This window comes from Pogoniulus pusillus, chromosome 23 (genome assembly GCF_015220805.1).
Source record: "Pogoniulus pusillus isolate bPogPus1 chromosome 23, bPogPus1.pri, whole genome shotgun sequence".
Classification (NCBI taxonomy): domain Eukaryota; kingdom Metazoa; phylum Chordata; class Aves; order Piciformes; family Lybiidae; genus Pogoniulus; species Pogoniulus pusillus.
Genome location: NC_087286.1, coordinates 4,818,422 through 4,833,186, shown reverse-complemented (window position 1 = coordinate 4,833,186; position 14,765 = coordinate 4,818,422). Strand labels below are relative to the sequence as shown.

General features: G+C 52.2%; 1 protein-coding gene across 3 annotated transcripts in view; it reads left to right on the top strand.

Moving 5' to 3' along the window:
- The window catches only part of HHATL (hedgehog acyltransferase like), an 18,510-nt gene extending 3,745 nt beyond the window's left edge, over nt 1-14,765 (top strand). For 2 of the 3 annotated variants that reach the window (XM_064162389.1, XM_064162391.1), the window contains exons 5-12: nt 121-315; nt 787-996; nt 4,080-4,251; nt 7,258-7,402; nt 7,747-7,782; nt 8,945-9,146; nt 10,801-10,942; nt 13,673-14,765. In XM_064162389.1, the coding sequence (XP_064018459.1) occupies nt 121-315; nt 787-996; nt 4,080-4,251; nt 7,258-7,402; nt 7,747-7,782; nt 8,945-9,146; nt 10,801-10,942; nt 13,673-13,794 (1,224 nt within the window). In that variant the 3' untranslated portion in view covers nt 13,795-14,765. The remainder of the gene's footprint in view (nt 1-120; nt 316-786; nt 997-4,079; nt 4,252-7,257; nt 7,403-7,746; nt 7,783-8,944; nt 9,147-10,800; nt 10,943-13,672) is intronic. The other variant, XM_064162390.1, reaches the window with a different exon arrangement.

Genomic DNA, 14,765 nt, shown 5'->3' with positions numbered 1-14,765 from the left:
GAAAGGACCAGGGTGACCTGATAACTGTGGAGGGAGGTTGAAAGATGTCCTAGGATAGGGGGAGGGGGCCCGAGGCTTTCTCCAAGCTGACCGTGGCTCAGGTCTGCTCTCCCCTGGCAGCACCGGGCTGTGATGTACATGCTGTATGGGATCTCGGCCGTGCTGGGCAGCATGGGGCTTGTCTACCTGATGATCATCCTCTCCCACTGCCTTGTCCTCTACTCTGTCGCTCTGGCCAAGCAGAAGTGGCTCTGCTACGTGGCTGGACTCTGCTGTCTCGCCTCCTTCAAGGTGGAGCCATTCAGCTCGTGGCAGGTAGGTCACCTCCAAAGAGGGCACTCCTGAAGTGCCTCCCTGGGCACTTCTGACTACATCAGAGCTGCCACAGAGCTTGGAAGGGAGGGGACTGTTGTGCTGCTGAGCTTAGGAATAATCCTACAGGGCTCGTGTCGTGTTTTGGTGGCTTCATGCAAGGCCAGAGCTCAGGACCCCTGAAACCTCCTTGCTAGTCAAGGCAATAGTTTGTCAGCCAGATGAGACCTGTTCCTGACCCATGCCTCAGTTTCCCCACCTGTGGCACAGAGCTGGGCTGGGTTCAGGAATGCCCACACCTGTCCACCACTTTCAAGCTCCTCTGGGATGCAGAGGCCAGCTGGAAAATCAACCCCAGCAGCATTAACTCCAGGGACAACTGGCATCAGAGCAGGATTTGCCTGCTGCCCCAGGGGTTACATCCTTCACAGAGCACGGGAGCACAGAAGTGACAGTTCTTTGTTTCTCATCCAGAGTGGCTTTGTAACAGGAGCTTTTGATCTTCAAGATGTCCTCTTCTATGGAGGAAGCAGCTTCACTATCATGCGCTGCATGAGCTTTGCACTTGAGAGCTCTGAGAGGAAAGAGGGCATCTACTCTGTCTTTGACCTCCTCAAGTACAACTTCTACCTCCCATTCTTCTTCTTTGGGCCTGTCATGACATTTGACCAGTTCCATGCCCAGGTGAGTGCTGGGGGAGGAATTCTCCCTGTGTTTATCTCCTTGGGTTTCCTGCCTACAAAACCCTTTTGCCGCAGAGAAGGTGCAAATGGTTGTAGAGCTTCTCATGGGCATCTGGAGCCTGGTCATATTCTGGGTCCTGCAATGATGCCATGATTTTTGTGGGGAGGGGCTTAAACTGGGAGGGTTTAACCTCCCCTTATAGATTTTTGACCATTTCCACTGATTGACCTGTAAGGGAAGATGTTGCTGTGGTAAAAAGCATCATGCTGAGATCAGGAATCATAGAATCATAGAATCAACCAGGTTGGAAGAGACCTCCAAGATCATCCAGGCCAACCTAGCACCCAACCCTGGCCAATCAACCAGACATTGGCACTAAGTGCCTCAGCCAGGCTTTGCTTCAACACTTCTGGGGACAGAGACTCCACCACCTCCCTGGGCAGCCCATTCCAATGCCAATCACTCTCTCTGACAACAACTTCCCCCTAACATCCAGCCTAGACCTCCCCTGGCACAACTTAAGACTCTGTCCCCTTCTTCTGTTGCTGCTTGCCTGGCAGAAGAGCCCAATCCAACCTGGCTACAGCCTCCCTTCAGGGAGTTGCAGACAGCAGTGAGGTCTGCCCTGAGCCTCCTCTTCTTCTCCAGGCTAAACACCCTCAGCTCCCTCAGCCTCTCCTCACAGGACTGGACTGGTCCCAGTAAGAAAGGGTCTGGAATGGTCCCAGTAAGCCAGATGAGCCCTGATTTGAGTCCTGCTCCTTGCTGGTTCATTCACCAGGGTAGTTAACAGCTTTGTCCTGCCTGTTGAAAGGAACAAGACCACTTGGGTCTTGCAGGACCTGTTTATGAGGACTTTTAGAGCATTTGGCCCTGCAGGTCACAAAGGTCACCTCTGGTGTGCCCCACAGGGGATGCTCATGATGCACTGAGACTACCAGCAGTCCATTCTCGGCAGCCAAATGCCAGGCATGGCCAGGCTGCTGGTGGGCTCTGTTCCCCAGGCTGCTGGAGCAGCTGCTTAGTCTTTGCAGTCATGCTGTTGGACTGAAGTTCAGGCAAGCAGGGCTACAACAGCCACATTGTCCAAGTTCCCTGAGAGGGGCTACAGTGTCCTGGGGTACCCTCCTCACCCCCAAACCCTTCTTCCTTCCCTGGTTCCAAACAGTCTGTGCTACAAAACAGGCAACCCTGGCTGCTTCCAACACTGCAGCAGAGGATCTGCAAATCAAAGCATTAAACTCTTTGCCTCTTCAAGAGCTGAACTCCCACCACTCCTACAAGAGCTGATCTAGAGGGGTTTTTATTCCCTGCTCTTTTGCATAGCCCCCAACCAGGATGAGGTTCCACTTAACGAGGGATTCTCCTCATCGCTGATTAAAACTCACCATAAAGGCACAAGGAACAAATCCCCAACCCTTTTCCCATGCCCCCGGCCAAGGGTCCTGTCGGCCTGGGCACCACTGCCATCTCCTGGCTGCTGCCCCCCTGCACTGCAGGAGCTGCTTGCAGGAGTGAATGCCTAATTGCCCAGCAGCAGTTATGGAGGCAGGAAAGTGGAGTCCCTTCCTCACCGTGGGGACATGGCCCAGGAGAGAATGGATCTGTCTCTTTGGTTCCTACTGGTCCTATGTCCTGGTGGAACCATTGCATCACCCTGTGTGATGTGAACTCATGAGAACCTGGACAGCCTCATTTGAGTGCAAAAGCATCTTCCTTGCTAGGGTCAGCAGCATAAATTCACTTCTAGAAGGCTGGAAGTGTGGGGGTACAGCCCTGATCCCAAGGAGATGGGATGGCAGGGGAGATTTGGGGGTGAGCAGAGCACTGCCACCACACACAGACATGAGAACAAGGGGCTATGGTCTCAAGTTGGGTCAGGGGAGGTTTAGATTGGACATCAGGAAAAACATCTTCCCTGAAAGAGTTGTCAAGCCCTGCACCAGGCTGTCCAGGACAGTAGAGGAGTCCCCTACCCCGGAGGGATTGAAAAGTCATGGAGATGTGGTGCTGAGGGACATGGCTTAGTGGTGGAAGCATCATAGAATCAACCAGGTTGGAAGAGACCTCCAAGATCAGCCAGTCCAGCCTATCACCCAGCCCCATCCAGTCAACTAGACCATGGCACTGAGTGCCTCATCCAGTCTCCTCTTAAAGACCTCAGGGACGGTGCCTCCACCACCTCAGCATAGAGAAGAGGAGGCTCAGGGGTGACCTCATTGCTGTCTACAAAAACCTGAAGGGACACTGTAGCCAGGTAGGGGGTGGCCTTCATGGTGTTGATTTTATGGTTGGCCTTGGTGATCTGAAAAGTCCTCTCCAACCAAAGCAGCTGTGTGATCCTATGAAAGGTGGGTTCTGTGTCCCCCCACACCAGCACCTGCTCTCCCTCAACTTCTCCTCCAGCTCAGCATCCAGCGACCTCTTTGTGTCCTTAAAGCACTTGGCATGTGACAGTCATAACAAAAAAAAAGGCTTTAATTCTCAGGAATCCTCTGGATTTGAGGATGGGGCTGGTGCAGCAGCCTGCAGATTACGCTGGGAGAGCTCCCACCTCTCACAGGGCATGAAGGGGAAGTAATAAACGTAAGAGGATTTGGAGCACAGCAGCGGTGGTGGCGGCGACGCGAGGCCACTGCTCTGCCCAGGGTAATCCTGACAGCTTGCTCTGATGGCTGTTATGCTGCAGCAGCCAGGAACAGGACAGCTCCTGCAGGCAAAGCCCAGCCCATGTTTGTACGAGGCGCAGCAGAGGTCAATCCCCCATAGGCAGGGGTTAGGAGGGACCTAATCCAACCCTCATGCTGAAGCAGAGCTACCTAGATCGGGTTGCACAGGATCGTGTCCGAGGGGAGTTGGAGGTTTGCTGTAGGTGGGACATGTCCTGCTCCTTGTGGATATGCTCACCTGAGTCTCTTCAAGCTCTCTTGATCAGTGGAGATTTGGGCCATGTGGTCCACGGTGTGATTTCTAAAGGGGAGCATTGAGTCTCCACTTGGACCTTGACCATTTCTCCCGATGGAGGAACATGCTGCCCACCCTGTCCCTCAGCTCGGCCCTTTCCTGCTTTGCTGTCCTGGCAGGTGAGCACCAGAGAGCTCAGACGCAAAGATGACGAGATGAAGAGCATCCGGGTCCATGCCCTTCTCCACGTGGGGGCCATCGTTGCTGTGGACATCTTCTTCCACTTCTTCTACATCCTCACCCTCCCTTCCGACGTGAAGTTCATGAACCGCCTCTCAGACTGGTCCTTGGGTGAGTGGCCATGCTTGGAGACGTTCACACCTGGCCTCAACCAGTGACTCAGGTCTCCACCCAGCCCCACCCAGAGGCTTTGGCAGTGCCTGTGTGGGACAAGTTTGAGTGCACCTCCTCTTGTTCCTATTGGCAATGCACAAAGCCGGCGGCAGGCTGCCCTGCAGAGCAGATGGCAGTGGTGTGATGTTCTCACAGGGGCCCAGTGTTTAGCTCAGGATTTGAGAGGTTGAGCACCAAGCCACTCCTGTTGGCTTTGTGTGGACTGCAAGGGAACTCAGCACCTCCAAGAAATCATCTCCATGCTGCTGCAAGAAGCACATCTGGTGTCTTAGATGTCTTCCCCATTGTAGATAGTGGAAGCCACTTAAATGGCTCCAGGGTGTGGGTGGAGAGCACCTAAGGGAAGCTGTAACTGATAAATTCAACTGCCTAACAGAGGGTGAACTCCTCTTGGAGGCTGGCAGGGAAGAGGCAGGACATAGCACACAAGGTGCAGCAAGGCAGGTTCTGCTTGCAGGTAAGGAGCTTCTCTCCTCTGCTGGTCAAACACTGGAACAGGGTGCAGAGGGCTCACAGATTCTCCACGACTAGACACATTCCACACTTCAATGGATGAGGTTCAGAGCAGCCTGGTCTCCATCTAAAGAAGGTTGTTCTCTGAGCTGGTGTGCCACTAGCACTGCTTTAGGGTGTCCTAAGACACTTGGCTGGACTGGCCAAACATAAGTAGTACTCCAGAGGCAGCTGATCAACCAGGTTGCAAGAGGCCTCCAAGCTCATTCAGTCCAACTTATCACCCAGCCCTATCCAATCAACTAGACCATGGCACTACAACTACCTGAAGGGAGGTTGTAGCCAGGTGGGGTTGGGCTCTTCTCCCAGGCAAGCAACAACAGAACAAGGGGACAGAGTCTTAAGTTGGGCCAGGGGAGGTCTAGACTGGATGTTAGGAGGAGGCAGAGAGAGTGATTGGCATTGGAATGGTCTGCCCAGGGAGGTGGTGGAGTTGCTGTCCCTGGAGGTGTTCAAGCAAAGCCTGGCTGAGGCACTTAGTGCCATGGTCTGGTTGCTTGGCCAGGGCTGGGTGCTAGGTTGGACTGGATGACCTTGGAGGTCTCTTCCAACCTGCTTGATTCTATGGCACTAAGTGCCTCATCCAGTCTTTTCTTGAACACCTCCAGGTATGGCAACTCTACCACCTCCCTGGGTAGCCCATTCCAATGGCAAATCTGCAGGCTCTGCTGACTCTTTTGACCAGGTCTTCCTGCTCCGTGGTGGAGCTCATGCACTGCTCACATCAATGCATTGTGTAGCACTTAACCTGTGAGATGATCCTCATCAAAACTGAGGGCATTTTAGCTTCTGTTTGCATAGGAATGCAACTCTTCAGTGTTTGTTCCTGCAGGGTTTGTCCTCTAGTGTCAGAAATCTAAGACAAAGCTTCTGGAACCAGCTCTGCTGTAGCATCAACACTGCATCTGTAGCTACAGAGAGCTGCGCTAGAGAGCATTTTGGTGCAAGTGTCTGCAGGGATCTGCACTTTGGCCACAACAACCCCAAGCAGCACTATAGGCTGGGGACTGAGTGACTGGAGAGCAGCCAGGAGGAAAGGGACCTGGGGGTACTGATAGATAGTAGGCTGAAGATGAGGCAGCAGAGTGCCCAGGTGGCCAAGAGAGCCAATGGCATCCTGGCCTGCATCAGGAGCAGTGTGGCCAGCAGGACAAGGGAGGTTCTTCTTCCCCTGGACTCAGCACTGCTCAGGCCACACCTTGAGTGCTGTGTTCAGTTCTGGGCCCCTCAATTCAAGAAAGATGTTGAGGTGCTGGAAGGTGTCCAGAGAAGGGCAACAAAGCTGGTGAGGGTCCTGGAGCGCAGCCCTGTGAGGAGAGGCTGAGGGAGCTGGGGGTGTGCAGCCTGCAGAAGAGGAGGCTCAGGGGTGATCTTATTACTTTCTACAACCACCTGAAGGGGCATTGTAGCCAGGTGGGGGGGTGGCCTCTTCTCCCATGCAACCAGCAATAGAACAAGGGGACACAATCTCAAGTTGTGCCAGGGTAGGTCTAGGCTGGATGTTAGGAAGAAGTTCTTCCCAGAGAGAGTGATTGGCATTGGAATGGGCTGCCCAGGGAGGTGGTGGAGGCATCATACCTGGGAGTCTTCAAGAAAAGCCTGGCTGAGGCACTTAGTGCCATGGTCTGGTTGATTGGTTAGGGCTGGGTGCTAGGTTGGACTGGATGAACTTGGAGGTCTCTTCCAACCTGGTTGATTCTATGATTCTATGAAACCTCAGAGGTCAGAGCTGAGAACTGTGATGAGTTCATCTTAGGCTAACAAGCCAAGGAAGGGAAGAGGAAAAGAAGGAAGGGAGGATCTTATACTGGAAGAAGCTAAATCTCTGCAACTTGCTTAGACTGCCAAGACCAATGAACATACACCCCAAGAAGATACTGCCCTTTGGTTCAAGCATTTTAAAGAGCTACTTAGCTTTAAAAGCTTTTGTGGTACAAGACAGCATTAGACTCCTCTTGATGTTGTGTTTGCAACAATAGACCACATACTTCCTTGGGACATGATGTCTCTCAGTTCTTCCATGCTCCTCTTTGCTCTTTTGACTCTTCCTTTGTTTGCTACAATAGATTACACAGTGCCTTGGGACTTTTTAGGCTCTCAGGGAGTGACAGGACTGGGGGAATGGGGCAAAGCTGGAGGTGGGGAGAGTCAGAGTGGAGGTGAGGAGGAAGTTGTTGAGCATGAGAGTGGTGAGAGGCTGGAATGGGTTGCCCAGGGAGGTGGTTGAGGCCCCATGGCTGGAGGTGTTTCAGGCCAGGCTGGCTGAGGCTGTGGGCAGCCTGCTCTAGGGTAGGGTGTCCCTGGGCATGGCAGGGGGGTTGGAACTGTCTGATCCTTGTCCCTTCCAACCCTGACTGATTCTATGAGTCTATGATGTCTCTCAGTTCTTCCATGTTCCCCTTTGCTCATTTGACTCTTATTTTGTTTCAGCTGGCCTGGCCTACTCCAATTTGGTGTATGACTGGGTGAAAGCTGCTGTCATGTTTGGTGTCATCAACACCATTGCTAGACTGGACCACTTGGACCCCCCTCAGCCCCCAAAATGCATCACCATGCTCTATGTCTTTGCAGAAACGTGAGTACCCCATGTCCATCAACAAAGAGAAACAGCAAGTTTGACCCAAACTAGAGATGTGTGCTGGGGAGGACATCTGGGCTGTGCTTCTGAGCAGCTGACCTAGCAGTTGGTGACTACCTTCATTGAATAGGGCTGTGGCCCAGGGAAATATTCTTGTGCAGGAGACAATAGATAAGGAGAGAGGTGACAACCAGATGGGTAGTGGGACCTGCTCAAGGAAGCAGCATGGAGAACTGCTGTGCACAAGGCTCAAGATGTACCTCACCAGGGGACAGTGTTGTGGCAGGGTGTCCTGGCTGCTGGTGTTTTAACATGCATCATGTCCCCCCTCTGTGTTTCAGGCACTTCGACAGAGGGATTAACGACTGGCTGTGCAAGTAAGTGTCCAAGCAAACCTCTCCAGTCTGGTCCAGGGTCTTCTCTTTCATCACATAGCAATGAAACACTAAATATTGTTCATCCCAAAGCTGAGGTGTCCTCTCTTCTGGGTGCATCCCACTATGGGCATGAAGTCTTACTTGGACTGTTTATCCATAAGACCATTGGGTTAGTTGCTACAAAGTGAAACAGACTCCCTCAGGAGTTGGAAATGAGAGAGTCCTGTCCCAGAAATCACATTAAATATGGTGAGCTCAGTGCTGCCTCAAGGGAGGAAGAGTCAGGTTCATATTCCATGAGGAGGAAAGGGGAACTGAATACTGACAATCCAAATCCAGGCAGCCTGAGCTCCACCTACCTCTCTCCCAGCTCTTCAGCTCTTTCCAGCCATGAGTGCACACTCATGAGGAAAGGGGAACTGAACACTGACAATCCAAATCCAGGCAGCCTGAGCTCCACCTACCTCTCTCCCAGCTCTTCAGCTCTTTCCAGCCATGAGTGCACACTCATGAGGAAAGGGGAACTGAACACTGACAATCCAAATCCAGGCAGCCTGAGCTCCACCTACCTCTCTCCCAGCTCTTCAGCTCTTTCCAGCCATGAGTGCACACTCATGAGGAAAGGGGAACTGAACACTGACAATCCAAATCCAGGCAGCCTGAGCTCCACCTACCTCTCTCCCAGCTCTTCAGCTCTTTCCAGCCATGAGTGCACACTCATGAGGAAAGGGGAACTGAACACTGATATCCCAAATCCAGGCAGCCTGAGCTCCACCTACCTCTCTCCCAGCCCTTCAGCTCTTTGCAGCCATGAGTGCACACCAGCAAAGCTCTGCTGAAGGTGATGGCTGCTCTGTGATGAAACACTGTCCACCAGCAAATCTGAGATAGCCTGGAGCTCTACAGATGCCTTTGCATGCAAGAGGTGGGAAGGATGGTATTTCATCCCTAAAAAACTATAGATGTGTGAGGAACACAAGCTGTGAGCAGCTGGACCACAGCAAAAATCAGTTCATTGCTAGAACATGTCAGACAAAACATCCTTGCTTTCTCCCTGGGTGCCCTAGATGGACCCATGAGGAGCTTGTGATGGGTGAGCATGGGATAAAGGACTCCAGAGGGGTGATGACAAGGAGAACCAACCACTTTCCTTGCCTGTTAGGTATGTGTATGATCACATTGGAGAGAACCATGACAACATCATAAAGGAGCTTGTAGCCAGCATTGCCACATTTGCCATCACCACCCTGTGGCTGGGGCCCTGCGAGATCGTTTACATCTGGTCTGCCATAAACTGCTTTGGCCTCAACTTCGAGCTCTGGGTGCAGAAGTTCTTCCAGCAGAGAGTCTTTGCCAAACTGGAGGTGAGGAGCTGGGCTGCAAATGGATGGGGGAAGGTTGGTGGGTCTGGGATCAAGCTCTGGTGATGGAAAACATTTCTGACCATAGGCAGCTTGCTTATACAAGTCAGCTCTATCTTCAGCTGAGACTGAAGAGCAACATCAGTGATGGTGACATCCAACTGTGTGTCCAGGCCTTCTCTGTGGACACCTGAAGCTCCCTCCTGTGAATGTTTAACATTCTTGTGATCATCCACTCAGCTGTTCAAGGGAAGCACAGCTCTGGGCTCCCTATCTCTTAGTTTTATCTGTGATGGCACTCACCCTGGGCAAGTTCCCATCTGCTCCTCATGGGAAACTTAGGCTGGATGTGGAGCTTTGAGAGGCAGAACAGACATCCAAGAGAACCAGGATTACTGCTTCAATGAGGCATTGAAGTGGCACAGATGAGCACAAAATCTGAGGTCTGTCCATGGGGAAATACTTAGACATTTCCATATAGAAGTCCCAGAATGGTTTGAGTTGAAAGGGACCTTAAATACCTTCTAGTTCCAACCCCCCTGCCGTGGGCAGGAATGTAATTTGTCCTTGTTCTGCAAAACATCCTGACATCCTGAGTGGTTTTGAGCTGATTGCTGATGAAAGTAAATGTTCAGATACTAGAATGAATACTTTTCCAGCTACTCCAAAGCCTGTCCCTCTTTGTGACCAAAGACTGCCTCAGGGACTTGCTGGGAACCCCATCCTAGAAACAATTCTGCCCCTTATTTGTTTTGCCCAGCCTAACACTGAGAGGTGCTAAGCCAGTTCAGTAAAGACCACTTCTAAATCCAAACTCTGGAGGGCAATCCTCCTGTTTGCTCTCCTAATTGAACTCCTAATCAGATGATAGCCTCACAGGCAGTGAAATCTTCCTCTGTGGCATCGCCACTTGCAGCACTAAGTGGTCTGAGGCTTCCTTGTGCTCCTTGAGGATTTGCTCTGAATTCCTGCCCAGCTGCACTTGGAGCAGCTGCTGCTGAGGGTTAGGTGCCAGTGGCAATTTCACTCTGCTGCTGTCATGACTCATTGGGTCCTTTTTAATTCCTAAGAAATCATTTCTACCAGGAGCTGGGAGTGGTTTGCACACAAGGCTAATAATAATCCTGGTGTAGAGCAACATCTCTCTGCCTTGGCTAACAGCTGACCCAAGGCAACAGATAAAGAGAGGAGGACTCAGGCATTATTAACATGAACCCATATGTGACATCTTCTCCACACACATGGGACCTCTGAGCACCAGTCCAGGGTCCCATATACATCCAAGTCATAGAATCATATAGAATCAACCAGGTTGGAAGAGACTTCCAAGCTCATCCAGCCCAACCTATCACCCAGCCCTATCCAGTCATCCAGACCATGGCACTAAATGCCTCATCCAGTCTTTGCTTGAACACCACCAGGGATGGTGACTCCACACCTCCCTGGGCAGCCCATTCCAATGCCAATCACTCCAGTCAACCAGTCCAGCAGCAGAGCAGAAGTTTTACCTCGTCCTTATATTTCTGCATCCCAGAGACATTAAAAGCTGTTCTCATTTTCATCTACCCCTCTAGGAACCTGGCTGGAGTTTGACTGGAGTTCAGCCTTTCCTTAGAGTCCTGTTTTAACTCACAGTCTGCTCCCCTCTCCTCCACAGGCTAAAATACCTGAGGCCATGTCCCGGCGGATTAGGGCAGTTTTTGGGGCAGTGAATTTCTGGGCCATTGTCCTCTACAACATCCCAGCCCTCAACAGCCTGGAATTTGCACTGCTGGTGACCGAGAGGCTCCTCCTGACAGGTAAGGTGCTACCAATCCTCACCACTGAGGAACCTTGTCTCGGTGGACTGGACGCTGGTAAGGGGAACTGAGGACCTTTTCTTCACCAAAAGAGTTGTCAGGCATTGGAACAGGTTGCCCGGGGCAGTGGTGCAGTCCCCATCCCTGCAGGGATTGAAAAGCTCTGTAGATGTGGTGCTGATGGAGATGGTGTTCAAGCAAAGCCTGGATGAGGCTCTTAGTGCCATGGTCTGGTTGACTGGTCAGGGCTGGGTGCTAGGTAGGACTGGATGAGTTTGGAGGTCTCTTCCAACCTGGTTGATTCTATGATTCTGTGGTTTGGTGGTGACCTGGCAGTGCTGAGTTAAGAGTTGGACTCAATCATTGTAGCAACAGGACTGGGGGAAATGGAGCAAAGCTGGAGGTGGAGAGAGTCAGAGTGGAGGTGAGGAGGAAGTTGTTGAGTATGAGAGTGGTGAGAGGCTGGAATTTGTTGCCCAGGGAGGTGGTTGAGGTCCCATGGCTGGAGGTGTTTAAGGCCAGGCTGGCTGAGGCTGTGTGCAGCCTGCTCTAGGGTAGGGTGTCCCTGGGCATGGCAGGGGGGTTGGAACTGTCTGATCCTTGTGGTCCCTTCCAACCCTGACTAATTCTATGATTCTAAAAGTCTCTTCCAACCAAAATGATTTGGTTGTGCTATGACTGGGGCTTCCTGGCCCCCACAGTGGTCTGGTCATTGGCTTTGTTGTGTGGTTGCTCTTGGTGTGCTTCATTCTTGTTCAAAAGGTGCAGACAGTAGTTTCATAGCTGCCAACCTTCCCGTGTGAGCTCTCTGGGGTACACCTTCTAGGTGTGCTTGTACAGCTCCCAGCACAGCCTGATGCCATGATTCAGGCTCCTCCCAGGTGGTGAATGTGACACAAAGGTCACATTTACCACCTAGGCAGGCTGAGACTCTGGCTGTGAAGTGTTCCCTGGCTGGAGAAAGGGATTTACTTGTCCTACCTCATTGCCTTGGCATTAACGCTTACTCTTGCATCAACCTCAAAGTGACACAGTTACAGACCTTTGTGCTGCAGCCTTATCTGTGTGTTTCTAATTGGTGGGGAGGTGGCACTAGTCTGGAGTCTTCTTGATCAGCCCAGGGTATAAATAGTTACCAGGAGCCCATGTTCTGCAGGCCTCCATGGGACTGGGCTGGCGTAGGACGTGGATAATGTGACGCTCTGGGCTCAGTGTGCCAGAAGTGCCTGCCCGCTGAGCTAGCTGCCTTTAGCTGGTTCCATTATTCATCCCAGAGGTCCTGTTTTAGCTGGGACAAAGCCTGTGTCTCCACTCTGCTGTGGATACCAGGCTCGTGCTTACAAATGTCACCAGACCCTTCCTAAGTGGAGGCATTTCTCCCAGCTCTTAGTCACCATCCTAGCTGACAGAAATATGTGCTGCCCTGGTGGCACACTCTGTCCCCAGTAGATATGGGGCAGTGCTGGGGTTCATCAGCATCAGCAGGGCACAAAGCTCCCAGAAGGTCTCAATGAGGAACAATTATGGACGTGGGCAAGTTGAGTTATAGGATGGTTTGGGTTGGAAGGGACCTTAAAGATCATCTAGTTTCAAGTACCATGCCATGGGCAGGGACACCTTCCACCCAAGCAGATTGCTCAAAGCCCCATCCAACCTGGCCTTGAAGACTTCCAATCTGACCTTGAAGACTTCCAATCTGACCTTGAAGACTTCCAATCTGACCATGAAGACTTCCAGAGATAGGACATCCACAGCTCCTCTGGGCAACCTGTTCCAGTGTCTCACCACTCTCATCTCTCATGGTGAATAATTTGGGGTATTTTATAGCCATTCTAAACCTTCCCTCTTCCAGTTTGTAACTGCTACCTCTCAGCCTACACTACCAGGTCAAGAGTCCCTCCCCACCTTTTCTGTAGACCCCTTTAAGTGCTGGGAAGCCACTAGAAGTCTCCCCAGAGAAAGTCAGGAGGTCTCATAGCACAGACAGAATGGGCTGAAAGTCAACACTGCTCAGGCCACACCTTGAGTGCTGTGTCCAGTTCTGGGCTCCTCAACTCAAGAGAGAAGTTGAGGTGCAGGAAGGTGTCCAGAGAAGAGCAACAAAGCTGGGGAGGGGCCTGGAGCACAGCCCTGTGAGGAGAGGCTGAGGGAGCTGGGGGTGTGCAGCCTGCAGAAGAGGAGGCTCAGGGCAGAGCTCATTGCTGTCTGCAGCTCTCTGCAGGGAGGCTGTAGCCAGGTGGGGGTTGGGCTCTTCTGCCAGGCAAGCAGCAACAGAACAAGGGGACACAGTCTCAAATTGTGCCAGGGGAGGTCTAGGCTGGATGTTAGGAAGAAGTTGCTGCCAGAGAGAGTGATTGGCATTGGAATGGGCTGCCCAGGGAGGTGGTGGAGTCACTGGGCTTGGAGGTGTTGAAGCAAAGCCTGGCTGGGGCACTTAGTGCCATGGTCTGGTTGATTGGCCAGGGCTGGGTGCTAGGTTGGACTGGATGAGCTTGGAGGTCTCTTGGTTGACTCTCTGATTCTATTTTATGATTCAACTGGGAAGGCTTGGTGCACCCAGGCATCCTGGAAATGAAGCTCTAGGGCCGGATCCACAGTGCAAAATGTGCTTGGCCATTGTGAACTTGTTTGCTGCCCAAACCTACCCAAAAGGCAGCAGTGCTGGAGAGTAGCTGTCCCCATTAGGTGAGCATCTGTGCCAATGTGACCATGCCTCCCTTCATCTTCCAGGTTTCCCTGTCAGCACCTTGTCCATCTGGTTCATCACATACTGTGGAGTGCAGCTGATCAAAGAGCGAGAGCGCATCCTGGCCATTGAGGAGGAGAAGACTGACAAGGCAAAGGTGGAGTAGAGGAAGGCATCAGCAGGCTTTTCCCAAAGCCTCATCTCCCTTCCAACCACTGCTGCCAGGCCAGCCACTGGCCAGGGCTCTCTGGCTCTCCAAGCACTCCTGACAATCAGACTGCTGTAGCTCACCCGTGTAGAAGTCACCTGGAGACCAAAGGTCACTCTCTTGCTGCAGGAAAGATCTTTCTCTAAGCCAGAGTGGGTGTTTCACAGGCTGCCCATGCATGACAGACTGCTGAGGCAGGCTTCCAGGACATTTCTTCAACACCAGAAAGAACCATCCCCATCACTTCTCTGACCCTTTGACATCGTGCAGGCTTGGAGATTTCACCCCCTGCTTCCCATGACACTTGGTCCACCAACACTTGGCTCCGATGCAGGACCTGTAGCCTACATCTCCCAGAGGGGACTCTCCAAGTCCCACAGCTGGACAAAGACCATCTCTAGGTCACTTCCAGCCCAAGCATCCCATGCTTCTTTCAGCATCCACTGTCCAGTGTTCAGCATCTCTGGTTGTGCAGCAAGGACTCTCAGAGGGCTCTGCATCATCTACACCTGCCAAGAGGCCAATAAATAAACAGAGCAATCCTTAGAGCAACGGGAAGGAGGACCAGGACCAGCACATTGCAGGGTCAATACGTCCCCACTGCTGTCATAGTGCAGTGACAGCTGCTGCCACCTCTGCAGAACAGGCCCCTTCAGTGCTAAATGTCTTGGGAAAAGAAACAAAGGAGATTGAGTGTCAGCCTCAGGCACAGTTAATGAGCATGCAGGAGCCAGACCTGCTCCACAGCCATCATCATGACCAGGTTGCCCAGGGAGTGAGTGTGCTGAAGAAACACAACACTTGACTCACAACTGCTTGGCCCACAGACCCCACTTCAGTCTCTAAGGGCCTCCCACTGCTGGATCTGAGCCCAGTGTGGCCACCATGACCATCCTGCTGTGGTAGATATCCTGGGACTCAAAGCAAAT